The sequence below is a fragment of the Struthio camelus genome, chromosome 20 (assembly GCF_040807025.1).
Source record: "Struthio camelus isolate bStrCam1 chromosome 20, bStrCam1.hap1, whole genome shotgun sequence".
Lineage (NCBI taxonomy): Eukaryota > Metazoa > Chordata > Aves > Struthioniformes > Struthionidae > Struthio > Struthio camelus.
This window is the reverse complement of record NC_090961.1, coordinates 10,866,249-10,885,261: the sequence shown is the minus strand read 5'-3', so window position 1 is coordinate 10,885,261 and position 19,013 is coordinate 10,866,249. Positions and strand designations below refer to the sequence as shown.

At 54.8% G+C, this 19,013-nt stretch overlaps 1 protein-coding gene across 1 annotated transcript in view; it reads right to left on the bottom strand.

Annotated features, from left to right (window-relative positions):
* The window catches only part of NIBAN2 (niban apoptosis regulator 2), a 53,403-nt gene that overhangs the window by 5,167 nt on the left and 29,223 nt on the right, over window positions 1–19,013 (bottom strand). Inside the window, exons 3-10 of the mRNA XM_068914360.1 lie at window positions 12,018–12,146; window positions 11,453–11,558; window positions 9,160–9,327; window positions 4,217–4,332; window positions 3,992–4,096; window positions 2,237–2,399; window positions 1,521–1,708; window positions 788–943 (exon numbers count right to left, since the gene is read on the bottom strand). Of these exons, the coding sequence (XP_068770461.1) occupies window positions 788–943; window positions 1,521–1,708; window positions 2,237–2,399; window positions 3,992–4,096; window positions 4,217–4,332; window positions 9,160–9,327; window positions 11,453–11,558; window positions 12,018–12,146 (1,131 nt within the window). The remainder of the gene's footprint in view (window positions 1–787; window positions 944–1,520; window positions 1,709–2,236; window positions 2,400–3,991; window positions 4,097–4,216; window positions 4,333–9,159; window positions 9,328–11,452; window positions 11,559–12,017; window positions 12,147–19,013) is intronic.

Genomic DNA, 19,013 nt, shown 5'->3' with positions numbered 1-19,013 from the left:
GGGGAACCAAGACAGCTGGGCATCAGCTTGGGGCCCTTGGCTAAGCCACCTTCAGCAAGCCCTGGGTGCTACGGTCTGGTACCCTGATACCAACCTGCTCACCAGCATCTCCCAGCACCCACATGCATCCCTGGGGGATACTGGGTGCATCCATTACCTCTCGGCCCCCAGACCTGCCCCCAGCAGCAGTCCTGGCCCCTTACACCAAGGGGTGCTGCTGACTCAACCCACCCACAAGTCTGTTGTGGGGGAAGGAGGGTGCCCAAAGATGGTTCACATCCTCTCTCTGGACCCTGCTCCAGGTTTAGCTGGATCTGGCCCCATATGAAGGCTACTGGCCTTGCTGGTGCCAGTGGGCTCAGAGGCAGGTCAAATGGGTCAGCGATGCTGTAACAGGTTTTGTTGCCCAAGAGTGGGCACTCATGCCATGCTGCAAGGGTAGCCCACACTGTTGCACATCTCTAGGCTCTCTCCTTGCAAGCAATAGGATCTCCTGCATGGCGCGGGCTCCCCTGCTTATGCTCCAGGGCAAAGGGGGCAGGCAAATCTGGCACATGCTGCGTAGGACAGCCGGGTGCTAATGGCATGAAGGGCCCTCAGATGGATACACACCCTGCCTAGGCAACTAGAGTTTGACCAGTCTAGTCTCCACGTATGTGGCTCACTTCTGTGCCTCCCCTCATGACTTCCCCAACCCCTCTGCTCTCAGTCCCTAGGAAGAAACAAGAGGACGATGTAAGGGAGGATCACAGCTGGTCGCCAGGTGAAGCAGCTGTCCCCATCCTACCTGTCTCATGTGGATCTGGGCCCTCTGCTTGAAGACAGATGTGCTGGAGACATCAAACCGTTGCTGAAGACCCTCCAGTTTCAGCTGGTCCATCTTCTCATAGCATGACTGCATCTTGACAGGGTGGAAGGCCAGGTGCGAAAGCTTCTCCATGTACTGGGGACAGAGCCACAGCTCAGCAGGACAGCCTCTTTGCATGCTGGGGGCCATCCCCAACACCAGACATGGCAGCCTGGACAGCCACAGGTCAAGCCCATGTCTCCAGCAAGCCGGGGACCTGAACGTATTTGCTGCCAGTAAAGACAGTCCAGCAACTCTGGGCTCCCTCACCAAAGCTTTTGTGGTGCAAGTTAGACTTTTGTGGTGCAAGGATGTCCTCTGGGACGAACCAGAAAGCAGGGAAAGGGGCTTCTCTGCTTATGGCTTAGACAGAGGCAACAGTACAAACTCCCCTCTCTCCACCACCCGCCGTGCTTCAGCCTCCCACATCAGATGGGCTGGGTCTTGCTGCATGACCTGGCAATGCCAGTCCCACCTTCTAGGGACACTTCCTACATCTGCCAGCACTGCTGGGGGCAGTGGGCTTCACCCCTATGGGGTATTGTACTTCCTCAGTCTTGGGACCCACAGCCCAACCCACACAGCGCAGTCCTCACTGGGCATGGCAGCAAGACTGCCCCTCCACTTCTGAGCCCTGTCCAGCCAGCCAGCAAGGAGCCTCCCCAGGCCTCACCTCCACCAGATTCTCTAGGCCGCCCTCGTTGACGATGTTCATGTTCATGTCCGTGACCTCCTTGAAGAATACCTCCCGCACCTCGGCAAAGCCCTGGCTCGTGGGGGTCATCAGAGCCTCCAGGATGGAGGAGATGTAGGGCTGGACATGGTTACGGACACAGATCTCCGCTTTGGGGAGGACGAATGCTGGGTAGAGAGCAGGGGCAAGAACGGTGAGTCTCCTGCTCTGCTTTTTCAGCCTGGAGCCCTCAGAAAATCCAGGCCCTAAATCAACCCAGAGCATAGGATCTGCCCCCTTTCCCTAAACCCTTCTAGGACAGTGTCAATCTATGCCTCCTCTAGATTTACATGGAAACTCAGGGTGTTCTTACAGGTGGCCTTCTAGTCCGTATTAAATCTGTTCCTCCCCCACTGCCCACCTTGTCCTCCAGCTCCTGGGTCCCTGCTTTTCCTACAGGCCAGAAATGCAAACCTTGTGCATGCACCTTGGCCACTCCAACTCCTACCCTCTCCTCCTGAGGCCCTGTGCTCTGCTGTACTGCCTGATCCCACTTGCTATGCCAACAGGAGCCATGCTTCACCCATGCAGAAACAGCTGCATATTGGTAAAATAGGGTTCACATCACACTGGCAACTGTTTCCATGTATACACCCCATCTGTGCCTGCCACAGCCTGGAAGAGTTTGGAGGGCCCTCTGCCTCTAGGGGCTGTACCTCGGATCTTGCTCGCCAAGTGCTCCTTTGAAGTGATGATCTGGTCCATGTCTGTACGGATGGTGCTCTCCATCTGGGGACGTTCCAGTTCACATTTGGTCACCACTGCATCATACTGGGCCTTTGTCTGGTCATAGACCATCCTGTAGACAGCATCTGAGATCTAGAGAGATGGACACAGTCAGCATGCCATCCCGCACATAGTGCTGTAGCCTAGTGACCCTCACCATTAGCTTCCCCACAGGTAGTGAGATGCAGTGAGGGAATCTGCTGAGCCTTCACCATTCTCTAACCAGACTCATCCTTGCAGCCTGGCAGTACATTTTTCAAGTCAAGGCTTCCCATGCTGGACAAGATGTAGCCCCAACAGTACATAAGCCACACCAAAGCAGTACCCAACTGGCACAGAGCTGGGTGCTGCCACCATCAGCAGAGAGGTCTGTAAACATGCCCTGCCTCCAGCAGAGAAAGCTCAGGGGATGCTCCAGGCCTGGGCAGGAGAGAGCCTGGCTGCATTTGAAAGCTGTGGATTGAATTCAGCCCAGCAGAGCCCAGACATTCAATAATTCTGTGTGGTGTAGTACAAATCCCGCCCTGAACCCAGCCAGGAGTTTGCGGGCTGTTACTGATACATGTGATGGTTCTGGTCCAACACTGAGCCCAGACAAGTGCCCCCAGGGCCTCTGCAGTACTCACGGGTATGGGGACATATCCATGGGTACTATGGGAACTGCACTGCCCGAGAGGGTGCCTCCCTGCTGCCACAGCTGCTGCTCTTGCAGCACAGCACCCTTCTCTATTTGGGCATCGGACACGCGAGTTTGCAGCTAGATGCCAGCCAAATCCCCCAGATAAAACTGGTCCCTGATAGAGCAGCCCACAGCCTCCTTGCACTCCTCACCAACTGCCACGGCTCGCTGAAGCTTCAGGCTGACTTTGCAGCCAAATTCTGAGATTTCAGGGCCTGCAGGAGGCAGACCTGTTCCTCTCAGGATACCAAGTTTTCCAGCATTAATCCAGGGCTGCGTTGTTAAGACTAAAGCTACTAAAAGGGCAGCATTTGTGTAATTTTAGGCTGCTTCAGTGGAAGTTTGTTATGAGCCTTGCGGAAATTTTCTATTGGCTTTAAGCTTTTAATAGGCAATTCTGAAGAGCACTTGCTCTTTCGCAAGGTTTAGGGGCTGGATTTAGCCTGCACTGCTCTAAAAATGGCTTGCTAAATATAGCTGAGACAGGCTGCACTGCTGGCTTTGTCCGGGGTGTGTGTTTCCTGCTGCTCGAGTTCCTTACCCAGGGGACTCGCTGCCACCGCAGACGTCCGTGGCGGGGGCTGGTGTGGACAGGAGAGGGAGGTAACAGCTGGAAACGGCTGTTTACACTGCCACAATAGGGAACTTTAAAAACCAGCAGTGAAGAATAAGGATCGCTTCTTTTGCCGCAGCCCGGAGAGGGGGCAAAGCAGGGTGTGACACTGAGTCAGACGCCAGCAGGAAACCCAGCAGGCTCCGAGCCCAGAGCCCCGGTGGGGAGAGGAGAAAGGCGTGCTCACCAGCAGCCCCAGGGCCAGCCCTGCCTCCTGGGGCATCCCAAAAGCACGACCAGCCACAGGAAGGAAATCCTATCTCCCCTCCGTCCCGCCAGCCAGGCTGCTCCCCAAGGCAGCAAGGACATCTCTGCGTATCCCGGGGCTTGGACGCCTTCTGAGCAGCCCTCGGACCTCTGCTGCGACAGCTCCCGTGCAGCATGACCCCATACCTGGATCCAGGTCCTCTGCCGCTCCTGCACCTTGCCCTTCAGCCTTGGACCGATGGCACTCTTCAGCTCTGGGACCAGCTCCTCCATCACCAGGTTACTCAGGATCTGTGAGGACCAAGGCAGGGAGCTGTTAATGACCCAGACCTGTCACCCGTGCCTCCTGTCCCCAAAGCCACCTCCTGGCTTGGGGCTGGCCCTGGGCCAGAGGAGAAGATGGGCCCTCACCTGGGTTTCGTTGCCGCACAGCATGTCCCAGGTGCCGTACTGCTCCTTCGACTGGCGGTACATGCGGACGGCGTCCGTAAAGGCTGGGGCCTCCACTTTGGACTCCTCGGAGATCCCTGGAGAAGGACAGGAGAGCAGTGAGTGAGCAAGCACGGCGGGGAAAACGGGCCTCCCTGTACATGTACCTCACGGTACCCAAGCCAGCTGCCTATGGCATCTCCAGGCCACGAGCTCAGAGCATTCCCCGCTTCCCCTACTCCCTCACAGGAGACTGAGGCTATCGCCGGGGCTGGGAGGACTCATGGCTGAGCCCCTGACTCTGATCAGTCGGGGTGAGCATCAGAGCCTCAGTCTCCCCTGCCCCAGTCCCACCAGCGGCTGCACGGGCTCCCAGTTTGTTCACAGATGCATCACCCTGGAGCTGGATGCAGGACAGGAAAGCAGCCAGGAGTGCTTTCTCAGCCAGACCAGGGGGATCAGTGCGCCCCAAAGTCATGGCTGGACCAAGGTCTTGGCAGACTGGGGGCTCAGTGAGCCCCAGTGGTACATCGGGACTTGGGGGCTCAGTGAGCCCCAACAGCCCCATAAGATGATGGGCTTGGCAGACTGGGGTTCAGCGAGCCCCAGTGGCACATCGGGACCCAGGGACTCAGTGAGCCCCAACAGCATAGCAAGACCGGGGGCTCTGAAAGCCCTGATGGTACATCAGGATGTGGGGGCTCAGCAAGCCTCGAGAGCATGGCGGGACAAGGGGCTCTGCAATCCCTGACAGTGCATCGGGACCTGGGGGCTTGGCAAGCCCTGCCGGCCCGACGGCACAGGGCTGCCTGGAGTAGGCTGGAGGAAGGGAGACCTACGGGAAGCAGTACAGTTTGGAAGGAAGAGGAAAGTGGTTAAAAGGAGTCGGGGATGAGTCACAGCCAGCGCATGGTTCCCGGAGCCAGCCCCACAGGGAGGCGTATTATGCTCCAGCCGGTTTCACTCCCACCGAGATTTCATTGCCATGATTCACCGCAGCACAGCTCACAGCTCAGCCCACGAGAGACTGGGGCTGCTGGCGCGGGGGGGGGTGGGGGAGAGGGCTCGGACATCCCTCCCAGCCTTCCCCGAAGGGCCACAGCCCCATCAGCAGGATAAAGCGCAAGGGAAAGCAGGACCTTCCAGGAGAAGGGGGCAGCATGCTGGGGACCCACTGTGCTATCTGGAGACCAAAGACAAGAGGAGGAGGAAGAGGAAGAGATCATCATGTGACAACTCAAGCTTGGTGACAAGGGGGTAGCAGATAGACAGGACAGCCTGGCTTACCAGAGCCTGTTTTTAAACGCCCCACGCGCACCCCTGCCTTGCCCCCAGTCCTTCTGGGGTCCAGCTGCTGAACCGTGTGCCAGCCAGCTAGAAACGGTCACCGCCGTGTAACAGCGAGATTCAAGCCCAGGGGCAGAGGCTGAGCAAGTGCAGCCAGAGCTCGGGCTCCCTCACCACCCCTGTGCTGCAGCAGCAGCCCGTCTCTGCCCCACGTACGCTGGGGCATATGTGAGAGAGAGCCCCCTTGGAGCAATGACAGCGAAGGCACAAGGCACGTCCACGTTAGACGCGTCTGTGGGACGCCAACGGCTCAACGCGCGAGACCGCCCAGCAAGCTGGAGCAGACGGCGCCTTAGGGAGATCCAGCCAAAGGTGGCTTCTCCCTTTCCCAAGAAAGGCAGGACCCCTGGGTTATTTAGCAGATCTTTTCCAACATATACAGATTTCTCTAAGATGATTATATTTAACTCTAAGCCTAAGCAGCTTTTCCTAAGGGGTAGCTTAACATATGAGGAAAAAAACAGATGAGAAAGTCAAGTCTGACCCTTTCTAAATGCTCAGCTGGCTGGAGTCTGAGCCAGAGCAGGGCTGAGCTTTCAGGAGCCCCTGCAAGTGGTAAGTACTTATCCTGCAGCGGCTCTTCAGGGCTCATCTCAAGCTCCAGGCACAGCATCGCTCCAGGCAGGACTGTCTGGGCACGGGCTTGACCCTGCATCAGAGCCAGAGCAGCCATCCCATGTCCACTGGGCCGTGCGGAAAGCAAGCAGGGCCAGCTCTGAGACACCGCCTGCTCGGCCCTGCCGGCACGGGGTCGCTCATCCTTGGCACAGACCTGCCATGCGCAACAGGATCCAGCCCGGCTGCAGGGACCTGTCCTCACCCGAGTGCCCTGTCCCACCTTTAAGGGCTAGGGCTGCAAAATGATAGCGAAATGACAGCACTTCTTGCAAGAAGCCACTATACCATTTCAAAGGTCACGTTTCAAGAGTTTCCTTATCAATATATTGCTAATAAAGCACTGCCCTGATCTCGCCTTGCCTGGGGTACGATGCAAACACCCCAGCCTGGACCCTACTTTTGGAAGACTCTTAAGCCACCAGGTAACGGTGCGACATGTGCCAGAAATACCTAATACCAGAGAGCGATATTAGACCTGTACCTTTTTTTAAAAGTTGACCCTGCTCAAAACAAAGGCTAATCGTGTCCCTCTGGGAGAACAGTTCTGAAGAAGAGATGTGGGTTCAAAGATGCTTTTGCCCAAGACACAACTAAACTGGGCATCCTGCTCTCAGTAAGGGCAAAGAGACCCAGAGGCCCCACTGGGCACATTAATGGGAACTGGGCACCATCACAGGGAGAGGCAATGAAGCAAGTGGGGTGGGCACTGCTCCAGTGCCTCGTGTCAGTACCACGGCGCCATTTAGGACAAGGGACCATTTCAGTGCAACAGGACCAGCCAAGGACAGGGGTACTGCAGGCACCCAGGCCTGGCTGGGGGTGAATCTAGGCTTGATACGTCCTGTTTGAGTAGCAGCAATCCTCCAGAGCCAAGGAGCGTGTGCTGTGTTCCCTAAAGGATGCTCTGTCACAAAAATACAGATGCTTAAGAGGGCAGGTGAAAATTCCCACACGAATCACAAGCACAGGAAAAAAAAAAAAAGAAACTCTAATTTGAAAAAAAAGAAAACAAAACAAAATATTTTCCATTGGATTTGAAACACTATCTTCAATCTCACAAGAACAATGACAGGCAGAAACCTGTATTTTAAAAGGGAAAAAAGATATCACAAAGAAAAACAATCTGTAAAAGTCAAAAAACCCCACCAGAACCGGTCCTTTCCTGGGAAACAGCCCATTTCTGTAACTCCTTCCATCTCAAATTGAGAAGGACGAAAAGAAAGAACAATTTAACAGCACAACTCCTGGCTGGAGGCAGGGACCGGCACCTGGGAGCCCCAAATCCAGTCAATGCTGTGAGGGGCTTCCCAGCAGCACGTCTCTCATTTTGCCCACTGCAGAGCCTGGGCAGCTGGGGAGGAAAAGGGGGGAAAGAATGATAAATCAATAAATCGGGTCTTTGTTACTATGAGAGACTGATTCCTCCTTTATTAGGAGCTCCCATTTTGGGGGGTGGGGGGCTGTAAATGTCACCTCGCTCTGCCCACAGCCCCGGCGGCTCTCCTTTGGCAGCGACGCACACGGATGCAGCCACGCAGGGACCCACAGTGGCACACAGACATGAACAGCATGGCAGGGATGGGAAGAACAAGGTGGGCATTTCTGCTTGGGAGACCCAGAGGAGGAGCTGGTTTTGCTCTCAGTGCCCGGACTTTGGGGGTACAGCCAGCTAGCACTGAGGCTCCTGGGCTAAAATAAAAATCCAGCCCAAAAACCTATAAAGAAATGATGCCCAAGCAACATCCTGGGGCAGTGAGCAGCCAGACAGTTCGCTTCAGCCTGCAGGTCGGGCCCAGTTGCCCCCAGGAGAGCACAGGGCCCGGGTGAGCCCCATGGAAACCTCCATGGAAGCTCCAGCTCTGCCCCCCATGCTGTTACTTTGCACCCCAAACAGCAGCTCTGGGGCTGCCCAGGGCTCCCAGCAGCGAAGGACGCGTTGGCCCTGACCATCTTTCATTACTAGCGCTGTCTTACCCAAGAAATTTCTACGTGCTGCCCTGCCACCCAGAGACACCTTGGTCTCATCCTGGAAACAACGGCCACAGCTAAGCAGAAAAATCACGTTTTCTTGCCAGAGTATAGATGATGTGGGAAGTTGCGCGTGCCTTCACCCTGTCCACGTAAAGCCCGGCCTCTTCCCACCATCCCACAGCCCTTGCTGCCACCCTGCCCACGGCTCCAGGGCCTGCGGGTGGCATGGCAGCACCTTCGCAGCTGCTGCCAGAGCCCATCCATCTGTCGCCAGCGGGCAGCCTCCGCCAGGACAGACAGCGCAGACGGCTTGCAGAGCATGGGAGGAGGAAGAGCAGGACGGTGACTTGGAGTTTTGATGAGTTAATTACCAAGTTAATTACCAAGTATTTTCTGTCCTGGGGTGGAAAAGAGTCATGCACGCTGGTGCCTTTTAGCTGTCTTCTGAAAGAGCTGGCAGCCACGAGTGACAGTCCGTAATAAAAGCCGGGCAGCCATGGCACTCAGATAGGCACCACGCTCTTCGGGGCCAGTGGGATAAAGCCTTGCACCGAGACGGTGGGTTGTGTTGAACGGCCAGGAGCTCTCAACTTCCCGCGGGAGCTGAGTGGGGCTTCTGTGCGTTCCTCCACTCTGGCTGCCCTTGCTTTTGGGGGCACCAGACTCAGCACGTACCTGCTCTACGGCAGCACCCAGCAGACTCCTGGGCCGCGGATGAGGAGCGGAGATGCCCAACAGCTCCCAGTCATGCAGTCCCCGTTCAATTCTTCCTCCTGACCCCTCAACTGCCCCTCTTCGGGCCCAAAACTTGCCAGCTGAAGGACTCCCTACGTCCTTTCCCAGGCAGGATACCCGCTGCAGAGGTTCCCATCAAGGGTGCAAGAGAGGGTTGTCCTCTCCCCACCCCAGTGCCACCTCTTCGAGTCCCAGCCCCCCTCCTCTTCCTCCCCGCCACCGAGCTCCCTGACATGTCACCCACACCACCTCACCATTGTTGCAGTGCCGCACGCAGTCCTGGAAGACAGCCCGCCACTTCTCCTGCTCCTTCCCCGTCATCACGCAGAAGTAGTAGTGCCGGGCGTAGGGGTGCCAGAGGATGAGGGGGAACTGGGTGGGACATTTCAGGATTGGGGTGTTCCCAGACTTGGGTGTCACGCCTGCGGGGAGAAAGGACACTTTGAAGAGCAGGGCTGCGCTCCGGGATGGGGAAGTTGCAGGAACTGTGGGATTTGTCCATCGTGACCCTGTGCTGTGGAAACCTGCGCTGCCAAGTTGAATGTTACTCGTATCATGCCAGGCCAGGACAACCTTTGGTAAACGTCCTTGGCATTCATGTTAAAAGGCAACTCCTGCAAGACCAGACCCACAAGCATGTCTTCAAAAATCTCTCCTCCCTTGGCCTGATCAGAAGTGACATGGCTCATATCACCTTCTGGTCAGGGACCATCCTGGGAGGCTGCCCAGCAAAAGAGCAGCGCTGACAGCCCCAAACCAAGGGATGGCTTCATCCTTCCCATAAAAGTGCAGCCACTGACCATGGGGAGACTGCAAGGCCCCCACAGCACACGCTGGGGCTGGCCAAGACGCCTGAGGGCTTCCCCTGGCTGCCACATGCTAGACGGCAGAGGAGCGGGCAGCCCTGTTCCCATCCCATCTGTCATCCCTGGATTTTATTAGAACCACAGTGTCCCAATGGATGTAGCCACAAGGGAAGGGCGTGCAGACATCTGGAAGGCTCAGCATCCATATTAAAGGAAAAGCCAACAAACTCAAAGCAGATTTCCTGCTGGGGAGTTAACAAGGCTCTTCCTCAAATTGTCAAGGTCAAGAGCAGGCTCGGGGGAGCGGGGGGGATTTGCGCCTCAGTGCTTGTGAGACAGAGGTCCTTTTGCTGTGTCAGATCAGGATGCATGGCTCCCTGGGGCTGCCGGAGACACAGGACATCCTGCAGGAGGGACATGCAAGACCCCCTCGTCTCCTCCCCTAGAGGTGAGCTCTCCCATGCGTCCTACCAAAAACAAGGGGCAGCCTAGCTCCTCCAAAAAGCAAATGGGAAGTGAAACAGAAAAACCCATCACGTAATCACGTCACTTTTTCAGCACTCCTGGCCTGACCCGGCAGCGATTTGCTGCGGTTCTGCCTGGACCTGCGCACAGGCCCCTGCCCCAGCTCCCGACAGAGCCCTGCTTACGGCACGGGCCAGGCTGGGTCTGCACAAACACTTTGCAGCATCGCTGAGAGGTCATTGAACTGGCTGGGTTTTGGAGGAAATGTCTCGCAGTGAACACAAAGGGCTCTCTGCCCTCTGTGAGCTGTTTCAGCAGATTCCTGCCTGGCTCCCTCGGGGCTGCCCCGTCCTTTCGGAAAGGCATTTATGCACGCAGGGCAGCCAGCACGCACAGCCCAGTGCAGTGCTGCGAGCCCCAGCCCCGACATGTGGCACAGCCCTCCTGTCCCACGAGGGGGACTGCTCAGCCCACCCGTTGTGGCTCCAAGCAGGACTGAGAACAAAATGTTATGGATTAAATTGATTTCAATGAAGTGAGAGGCGCCTGGAGGGATGAAGGCCTGCCCAGCATGGCCCTGGGGAAGGCGAAGGGGGCCGCTGAGCAGGCTGGAGTCCAGTCCCTCCTCAGCTGTGTCTCAGGATTTTAACTGCAGAGGCAGCGGACTCGTGAACAGGAGCGCTCAGCACCCAGAACCACTGCCTTCACCCTGTCTCCCCTCACCCAGCCCAAATCAGCATAGGGAGGTAGCAGCAAATCGAGAGGAAGCTCTCATTTGCGATACAGAAATGTTTTTCTTATTTCCCTGCAGGCTGTGGCAGTATCTGAGTAGCAGACGCTGGACACGGCGTGGTCCATCCTCCATCCCACGGGAGGAACGTGACCCCAAGGCTGCTTTCCTTCTCCACAGCCCCACATCCCAGAAAACATGTCCTCCCAAAGTCACAAGGCAACTGCAGCTCTTTGTTAAGACTGCCCAGGATGTGGTCGCACAGCACAGGAGGAGCAGTGTACCCCCCTCCACCTCGAAAGCAAGGGTGGGCATTTCAAGGGGACCAGTCACTTCCTCTGCTCCTTTCTCCTCATCCCTCCTACTCCTTTTAGGAGGGAAAACTCAGTGGAGCAGAGAGAGACCAAGAGCAAAGAGCTCCCCGCTCTCATCCGGGTACAGCATCCAGGACATGGGCAGAACTGGCTGTGGGCCGGCACAGGAGCGCAGAGGATCCCCAAGCTCCAGACATCCCTCCTCATGCGTCAGGAGATAGAGGCCACCTACCAGGCAGGCTGCTGTTAACCAGCTCTAGGTACTGGTCGAGGGAAGTGAGGATCTTGTAGCCAGCACTGTTCACCAGCACACGAGGCTGCAGCACTCGCTCATAGGCCTGGGGGGAAAAAGAGAAGACAGTCAGTTTGAGGGAGGACAACTGAGACCACAGCCACGTTGTCACAGCTACGCCAGGGTCCAGAGGGGTGGTCCCACAGCTCTGCGCCCCTGCCCAGGAACGCAGGGCTTCGTTCAGCTATCTGGAGGAAGCCGAATCCCCAGCTGTGCCAGGCGCAGCACCTCAGCCCGTTCACGCTGAAATATGGGAAGTGTCAACGGAGCGCAAGAGCTGTTTGAACATCTTTTGCCAAGCACTCCTTGATGGAAGGCGATCTGCTTCATGAGGCGCCTGAGCCCCCACATCAAAATCAGGCCACCAGTAAGGTCTGGGTTCAAGGATGTGACGTTGCTGAGCAGGCCCTCTGTGTCCCCAGGCAGCAAGGCCACCCTACAAGCCCCACAAGTAGGGAGCGAGATGAAGGGCCACTAGCAAATCAGAGCAGAGGGAAGTCCTCACCAGTTTGTTCTCATACAGCACCAAGCCGTAGTTGTGTGGGACCACGCAGAAGCGGTTCCTCCACTTCTTATTCTCCTCAATGTACTGAAAGAGGTTGCCTGAGTAGATGACATGGTCCTCCAGTGGAACCTGCAGGGAGAAGATGGCACAGTGAGAGCGGGCTGCAGGACTAAGAGGAGGGGAGCTGAGGAGTGCTTGGGACTGTCCTGTAAGGTGCTGCAGCCCTGAATGGGGAGTTCAACAGCATCCCCCTAATGCATCTCAGAGAGATGGAGGGCATGAAGCAAGGGGTAGGGGCACCAGAACTTGGCCACAGGAAGTCCTGGTTATCTTTACGGTTGTTCGGCTCCTCCCAGGGAGGCCTGAGGTTTTCTCAGGGAGGACTGATCCACACTAGGTATATGCTGAGTGTCCCCGAGCTCCTGATTGGATTATCTCCTATTATACCTCAAATTTAGGTGCCTAAATAGGTGCATCTGCGGCTCAAGATAACAGTGTCGAGGATTACTACAAGTACAGCCCTAGAAAAACTCTGAGTGGCTGCTCGCATGTCAGCAGTTAAGTCACTTGCAGCATTTTCCACTGTGAAGGTGGTCAAACCTCCTTCCTTGGAGAAATCCAAAGGTCAGCTGGATGTGCCCTGAGCAACCTGATCTAACTTGCAGATTAGCCCTGCTTTGAGTGGGAGGTTGCACCAGGGACCTCCAGAAGTCCTTTCCAACCTCAATTATGCTGTGATTTATGCTTGGGGAGGGAGGGAGCTTGCACATTACTGCTTCACAGTGGCCATCAGCCTGAAGGTACCACTGGGGTATGTGTCAGTGGCAAGCTGTGGAAGGCAAGAATCAAGTCCTGCCCTCGCTTGCTACCTAGATAGGACAGGAAAGGGGAAAAGCAAAAAGCCATCTTGCAACAAGCAATGCTTAAATGTTCAAGATTTCATGGAAGGCAAGTGACAAATAGGCTGAGGGTAGCCCGCATCCTTGAACGTGCGGAGCATGGGCCAAGCCAGAGCATGGGCTGGGCCAAGCAGCCTCTCGCTAGCTTTCCAGCATTTTTTGGCCTGCACACAGGCAGCGTTTACGCTGTCTCAAACACAGGCTCACTGAATGAGCCAAGAATTTGTCCCAGGAATTTTTATGATCCCTGGAACATAAACAAGGCCAAAGAGCTCTGCTGAGGGTCTGAGCAGCTGATGGCCAGCTCTTCCCGCGATATCCATCCACCACAAGGATCAGTATCTGGGAGGGACCAGAGAGGACTTGGGATCCTCACCACGCCACAATGCTACCCCAAGACGGAACGTGGTGCACCTAACACAAGCGGGGATCCTCATGCAGGAGAGGTTTTCCTCTCCTCTTTCCTTTCCAGACAGGCTCAAATGTTGTAGCTGCTGTCAGCTTCAAGCCCTACAGCCAGCTCAAAGGCCAAGCTGGCACATAAAGACAACCCAGGCATCTCACTTGCTTCTCCAAAACCCAGACCACTTCACTAACCAATATCCCCTTCTGTTTAAGAGAGAGCTGACAGAAATTTAGCTTAGTTAAAAAGACTCACAGTGTCTTTCCATTCCCTCTCTTCTCCCTCTTGCAAAGAATAAAGGCAGCAAATAGAAGAAATTGTGAAGCAGACCCCATAGGAGGTAGAGCGCCATGAATTAATGACAAGAATCCTAATCTAAAGGCCACCAAGAGGGATGGGGACAGCGAAGGCTGTTAGAGGCCATGAGACGTGAGGTGGGAGAAGCCCTGGGGGTGGCAGCTGGTACCTGGTGCTGCATGGGGAAGGGTAGCTGTCAAAGGTAGGCCTCCCTCTGGTGCCAGCTCCAAGAGGCCCCCACCAGCATCTCACAGGGCAGCACATCTACCAGCCAAACATGGAGAACTGGCCCCTATAGCCAAGCTCCGAAACCACTGCCCTCCAAGGCCAGCCTCGACCCCAAGGCAGACGAAGCCATAAAGACTGGCTTGGTTAAACAAAATAAAACAAAGCCCAGGCTGAAGCTTGATGAGGGTTTGGGGGGTCCCTTGGCTCGGGAACCCATGCTCTCACCCACTAGGGTCTTCAGACCACAGCAAGAATAGCACCATCGTGACAGCCCACAGTCCTGCCAGTCAGGCTGGGGGCTAAAAAGCAGGATTGAAGAGGTGTTCCCCTCAAACCACATGTGCCAGCCTGACTACAGGTAGGAACTGGCTGGGCATGGCAGGACTCATCCAGAGTTGCCAGCTTACAGAGTCTGCTGGGAGGCCAAGCAGGGACCAGAGATTTGAGATAAATGCAAGTTATTTCACTGGAGGCTGGCTGGGCAGGTGACCTCAGCAGGTAGACAGTTTTGCAAGTAAGAGAGTCAAGAGTTTACATTCCGCAGAGCTGAGGATCAGTTGTAAAATGCCTTTAAAAAGCATAGCTATTTGGCTTTAGAGTCTGCAAGCAGCCAGAGGGCAGCGACTTTGCCCTCCTGTGGCTCTCAGCTAACAGAGCTCAGCACTGCAGCCCAGCAGATTGCAGAGCTCACTCAGTACAGTGGCACCTTGCACAGGAGATGTGGAGGTGGCACCACATCAACTCCCTCTGTGCATCCCTCTCTCACATACCCTGCTTGCAAGGAGAGGGTAGTTAGGTGACATTACCCACCCCGAGAAAATATTTGGCACATGAATGTACACACCAAATTGCTAGGAAGGGAAGGGAGGCAGCCAGGTGAGCATGCCGATGGAGGGCCTTGGACTGCCTGGATCAACCATGCCACATCTGAGGACCTGGTGTGGGGGAGAGCCACCACCTCCACATCCTGTTTGGTATCATTAAGTCAGCAGCAAGATCTGGGTCTAGATATATTTGTTTTGGTACTTGGCCAGGAGAAGCAGAGAAGTTTGTTATGAACAAAAAGGATGCTCTGTGATTATTTTTCAGAGGCCCATGAGGATCTCAGAGCACTTTGCAAGTACGATGTCCTGCTCTGCCCCAAGAGCTGTCCCCGCTTTGTGCCAGTTTGCAGAGGAAAGATTTCAGTTCACCAGTTTGCCCAAAACCACTACAAGCAAGGCGCTTGTCCAGTTCTGTTTTGCACCTCCGGAGTCCCAAAACTGACTCCAGACACCACAACATGTGCTATCCACTACGACTGTTCACAATCAAACCAGAAGCAAAAATGCATCCTTGGGCTGGCTAAGGGTGAAAAGCCCTGCTAGAGAGACTAAAGGCTGACACATTTATTTCTTGCACTGTTGCTTCTTGTTGGCGTTTCAGGGGCCTATGCCCACCTGCACCTCTGACCCCACAGTGGGGCTGTCACTGAGCACAGAGTCCCTATAGGGATGTCAGTTCCCTCCCTTGGTAAAAGAAAAAGAACAACAAACCAGCCAACCAAACACAAAACAAAAAGCCCATACCCACAGTAGAGGACTTCTGCCCAAGGACTGAGAGGACACTAGCCTGCATCTTTTTGACATCCTTGACTTTTTCAGCAAACTACGGGAGTGCAGAGCCAAGCTGAGACAAGATGATCTCTCCAGCTCCTTGGAATCTACGGTTGTGACACCCTACACTGGTATAGGTACTGTCCATCCCAGGACCTGCCTCTAGTCCCAGGGGTGCCATCAACCCTCATACGAACTTAAAAGCTCACTCCCTCTCTTCTCCCCACCCCTTCCCTCCCAGCGTCCACCTTCGGCACTGGTGCAGGCTCATCTCACCAGCCCACTATGCTCCCTTCCCGAGAGACATCATGGCACTGGTGGGCTGCCCAGCTACGCATGGAGCTAGCTCCAAGCTGAATGGGCTCAGTTTGCTCCTCTGGGTGCTGGGCAGGAAGGAGGGAAACTCTGCTTCCGATGGCACTTTCCAGAAAGCCTTGGCTGTCCCTCAGCAGAGCAGGCCGAGTCAGTGAAAACCTCACTGTGCCAGCACAGTCGCTGAACCCTGCGGGAACCAAACCGCACAAGTAGGGGCAACGTCCAAAGTGCTGCTCATCCGTTGGGCACTGAGCACAGGGTAACGCATCCCATCGGGAATGCCAGGACTGATAAGAAGTCTCTCCAAGGTCTGGTTAGGGGTGGCCAGAGTGAAGACAACCAAAGTCACAGCCGAGGCCTCCACCTTACTGACTGCAGGAGGATGCTCAATCTCCCTGCATTAGGGACTTGCTGTTACTAGCACTCCTAGGAACATAGCCCCAACTTTTTCTTCACTACCTCGCAAATCCCTCCTGCATTCCCAGGCCCAGCTGAAGGCTTTGAGGCTCCGTAGCAGAGGTGGGAGGGGGGAGCAGACGAGACTTCTTGCAACAGCTCGGCCGTGGAATGTCCTATTTATATACTCTTGTTTTAAAGAGTTGCACCGCGTCCCTGACCTTGCTGACTCGCTTCCATTTCTCATACATTCCTGGACTGCTTGATGGAGTATTTTACAAAACAAGCAACCTTTAGAAGGAGGTACCTCCCCAGAGAAGGTTGAATTCATCTGCCAAATTGTGATGAACCCAGTAAAAGTCTTGTTGTGGACATGGGGCTCCCTGTTCCTACTCAGGAACTTTTACCTCCACACCTTTATTTTGCTTGACACACCCAGGGCTTGGGCAGGCATAGACACACTGCCCGCTCTTGCAACATCCACACTGGGACAGAACAGGCCAGTACTCGTCACTGCAGGCTGCAGTGCTCTGGCCTGTTGCATTGCTGAGACTGGAGCTCCCTAGGCACATTTCAGAAGAATAGGGGCATGGGTTAGGTGGTCTCCTTCCTATAAAAACATGGTGGATACGCATTCACGTAGGTTGGCCTGGAGGACAGCCACAGCTAATACACAAGGCTCAATTCTAATCTCATTGACGCTATCTCTAGATTTCTCAGAAATACTGAAAATCCCAAACAAAAGCAGAAAAATCCCACACTGGCAATCACACCTCCTCCAGCCTGGTCTAAACATGCATCTACAAATCAACTGTGGTCTGCCCAGGGGTGCAAGACCCACGATAGGGCAGCTGAGAACATGCGGACCATTCAGCCAACCAGGCAGCACACGTCACACAAGAGACGGGCCACATGCTCCAAAAAGGAAGACGCAACCAGGCACAAAGGGCACTGTGGTGGCAGGGAGAATGGCCATAACAAATCCTGGGGTACTCAGCTTTCTAGAGGAACACCCCACTGGGCATGCCTGCTCTCCCACAGCCATGAGCCCCTTACCCAGGAGAGGGTTCAGGGGAATTCAGTTGCATCCCCCCTTTCCTCACGCATGCAGAAGTCAGGAGACGCCAATGTGCATGGTGACTCAGTGGGAATGAGCACATAACAAGGCTTGGAGAGGTGCCAGCCATTTCGCTATAATGCCATCTATCAGCAACAGCTTTCTCATCACTGAGGGCAGAACTCTCGTGTGGTAGATGCTGCAAGGTGCTGGCTCTCCGCCCCTTACAGGGCTCACAGGACCTGCTCTAAGGTGAGTTTGAGAACGTGGTGGCTTGGGATCATTATTTCCACCCAGGAAATGCAGGTCTACCTGAAGCACTGGATTCCCTGCACCAGCCACATATGCATGGTGGACTCAGATACTGACCACTTGCAGCGGACTCACTGCACACATGCACACAGCCTCCTCTGAGGCATGCAGGTACCTACTGCCTACATATTACATGCAAGCAACAGCTGCGTATCCAGGACTTCCCAAGACACTGCTCCAGCCAGCCAGCCAGAGATTTGGAAACCCTCAACAAAGAACAGCCAGTTTCTCTTTTTTGCACCCAGACATGCAAAGGAGGAGCAGGAAGCTGGGCTCCAGGAAACTCAGACACATGATAGCCTCTGTGATAGTAAAAAATCCCTTGGCCCTGCTGGTGTTCCCCTCTGTAACTGTAACAGAAGGAATCATAAGGGGAGGGACAGCAGCAGGCAGTAAGGAAAGCATCCCCTAAGGGCACCTGGGACATCCAGTGCCAGCTCTACCATCCCTGGCTACCTCCCTGCTCCTTCTCTTCTAGCACTTTGCTGCTTCAGAAGTCAGCTCACATTCTGTTATAAAAACCTCAGCAGTGCTTGCCCTGATTTCTAATAGCTCCATTTGTGCAAGCTGTTCACCACTAACTCCAAAAATACTCCAGTCAGCCCCATTCCTGGACAAAGTGCTAAGGATAGAGGGAAGTGGCAAGAAGGGACGTTCCCAGCTGCGACCAGAAACTGCCCTCAGAGACTTCCGAAAGTTGGCAAATATGAGGAGGCTGCCACAGGCTGGCCAACAACAGCTGAGAAGAAGGATCCTGTCTCAACACTGTGGCCTTGAGGAGGTAGGAGGGGGTCAGTGCAGTGAGAGAGCCGAAGACACAATATGGTGGGTTTGCAGCACTGTTCCCGAGATGGACACTGCTAGTGAGTCATGCTCTGGAAAAAGAGGTGCATCCAATACCCAAGGAGGAACTTGCAGCCACCAGTCACTAGGGTGAGTGAAGAAGCCCTACTGCCTTGTAAAAAGAACAAGAGGCGGGCAGTCATCTGGGACCAGACATGAGACTCGTTTTCACTTTGATTGCTAAGGATAGCCTTGAAGACATCAGTAACCTGCAGCCTCTGTGCTCCCTCACCATTGGAAAAGCACCTGCCCATGTCAGCTCCTTTAGAATATCTATGAACCCCTTATTTCCCTTCAGGTCTCCTTTATGAGCTTGAACTCATGCTGTTCCCTTTGCAGCTCTTCCCCTGCTCCTATGTGCTCGGGTACTGCCCTCATGCTCACCTTCTTTCATGCTCTTCATTGCTTTTGTGCAATCTCTTTCCAATTTTCGGGTCATTGCAAAGCTCCCAGGAGAGCCACAGTAAACTGCAGTGTAGCAAGAGGAAGTCAGGAAGTGCCCAGTCTTGCCACTAGCTCAGCCTGGCAAGGAGGAACTGAACACTATATTCCAGTGGCTTATACATGAATCAGTAGCTTGTTTTTAATTTGAGCGTGCATTTTATTTCCTGCTAGTAAAAAGCCAATCAGTGAACACCAAGGGTAGAGTGG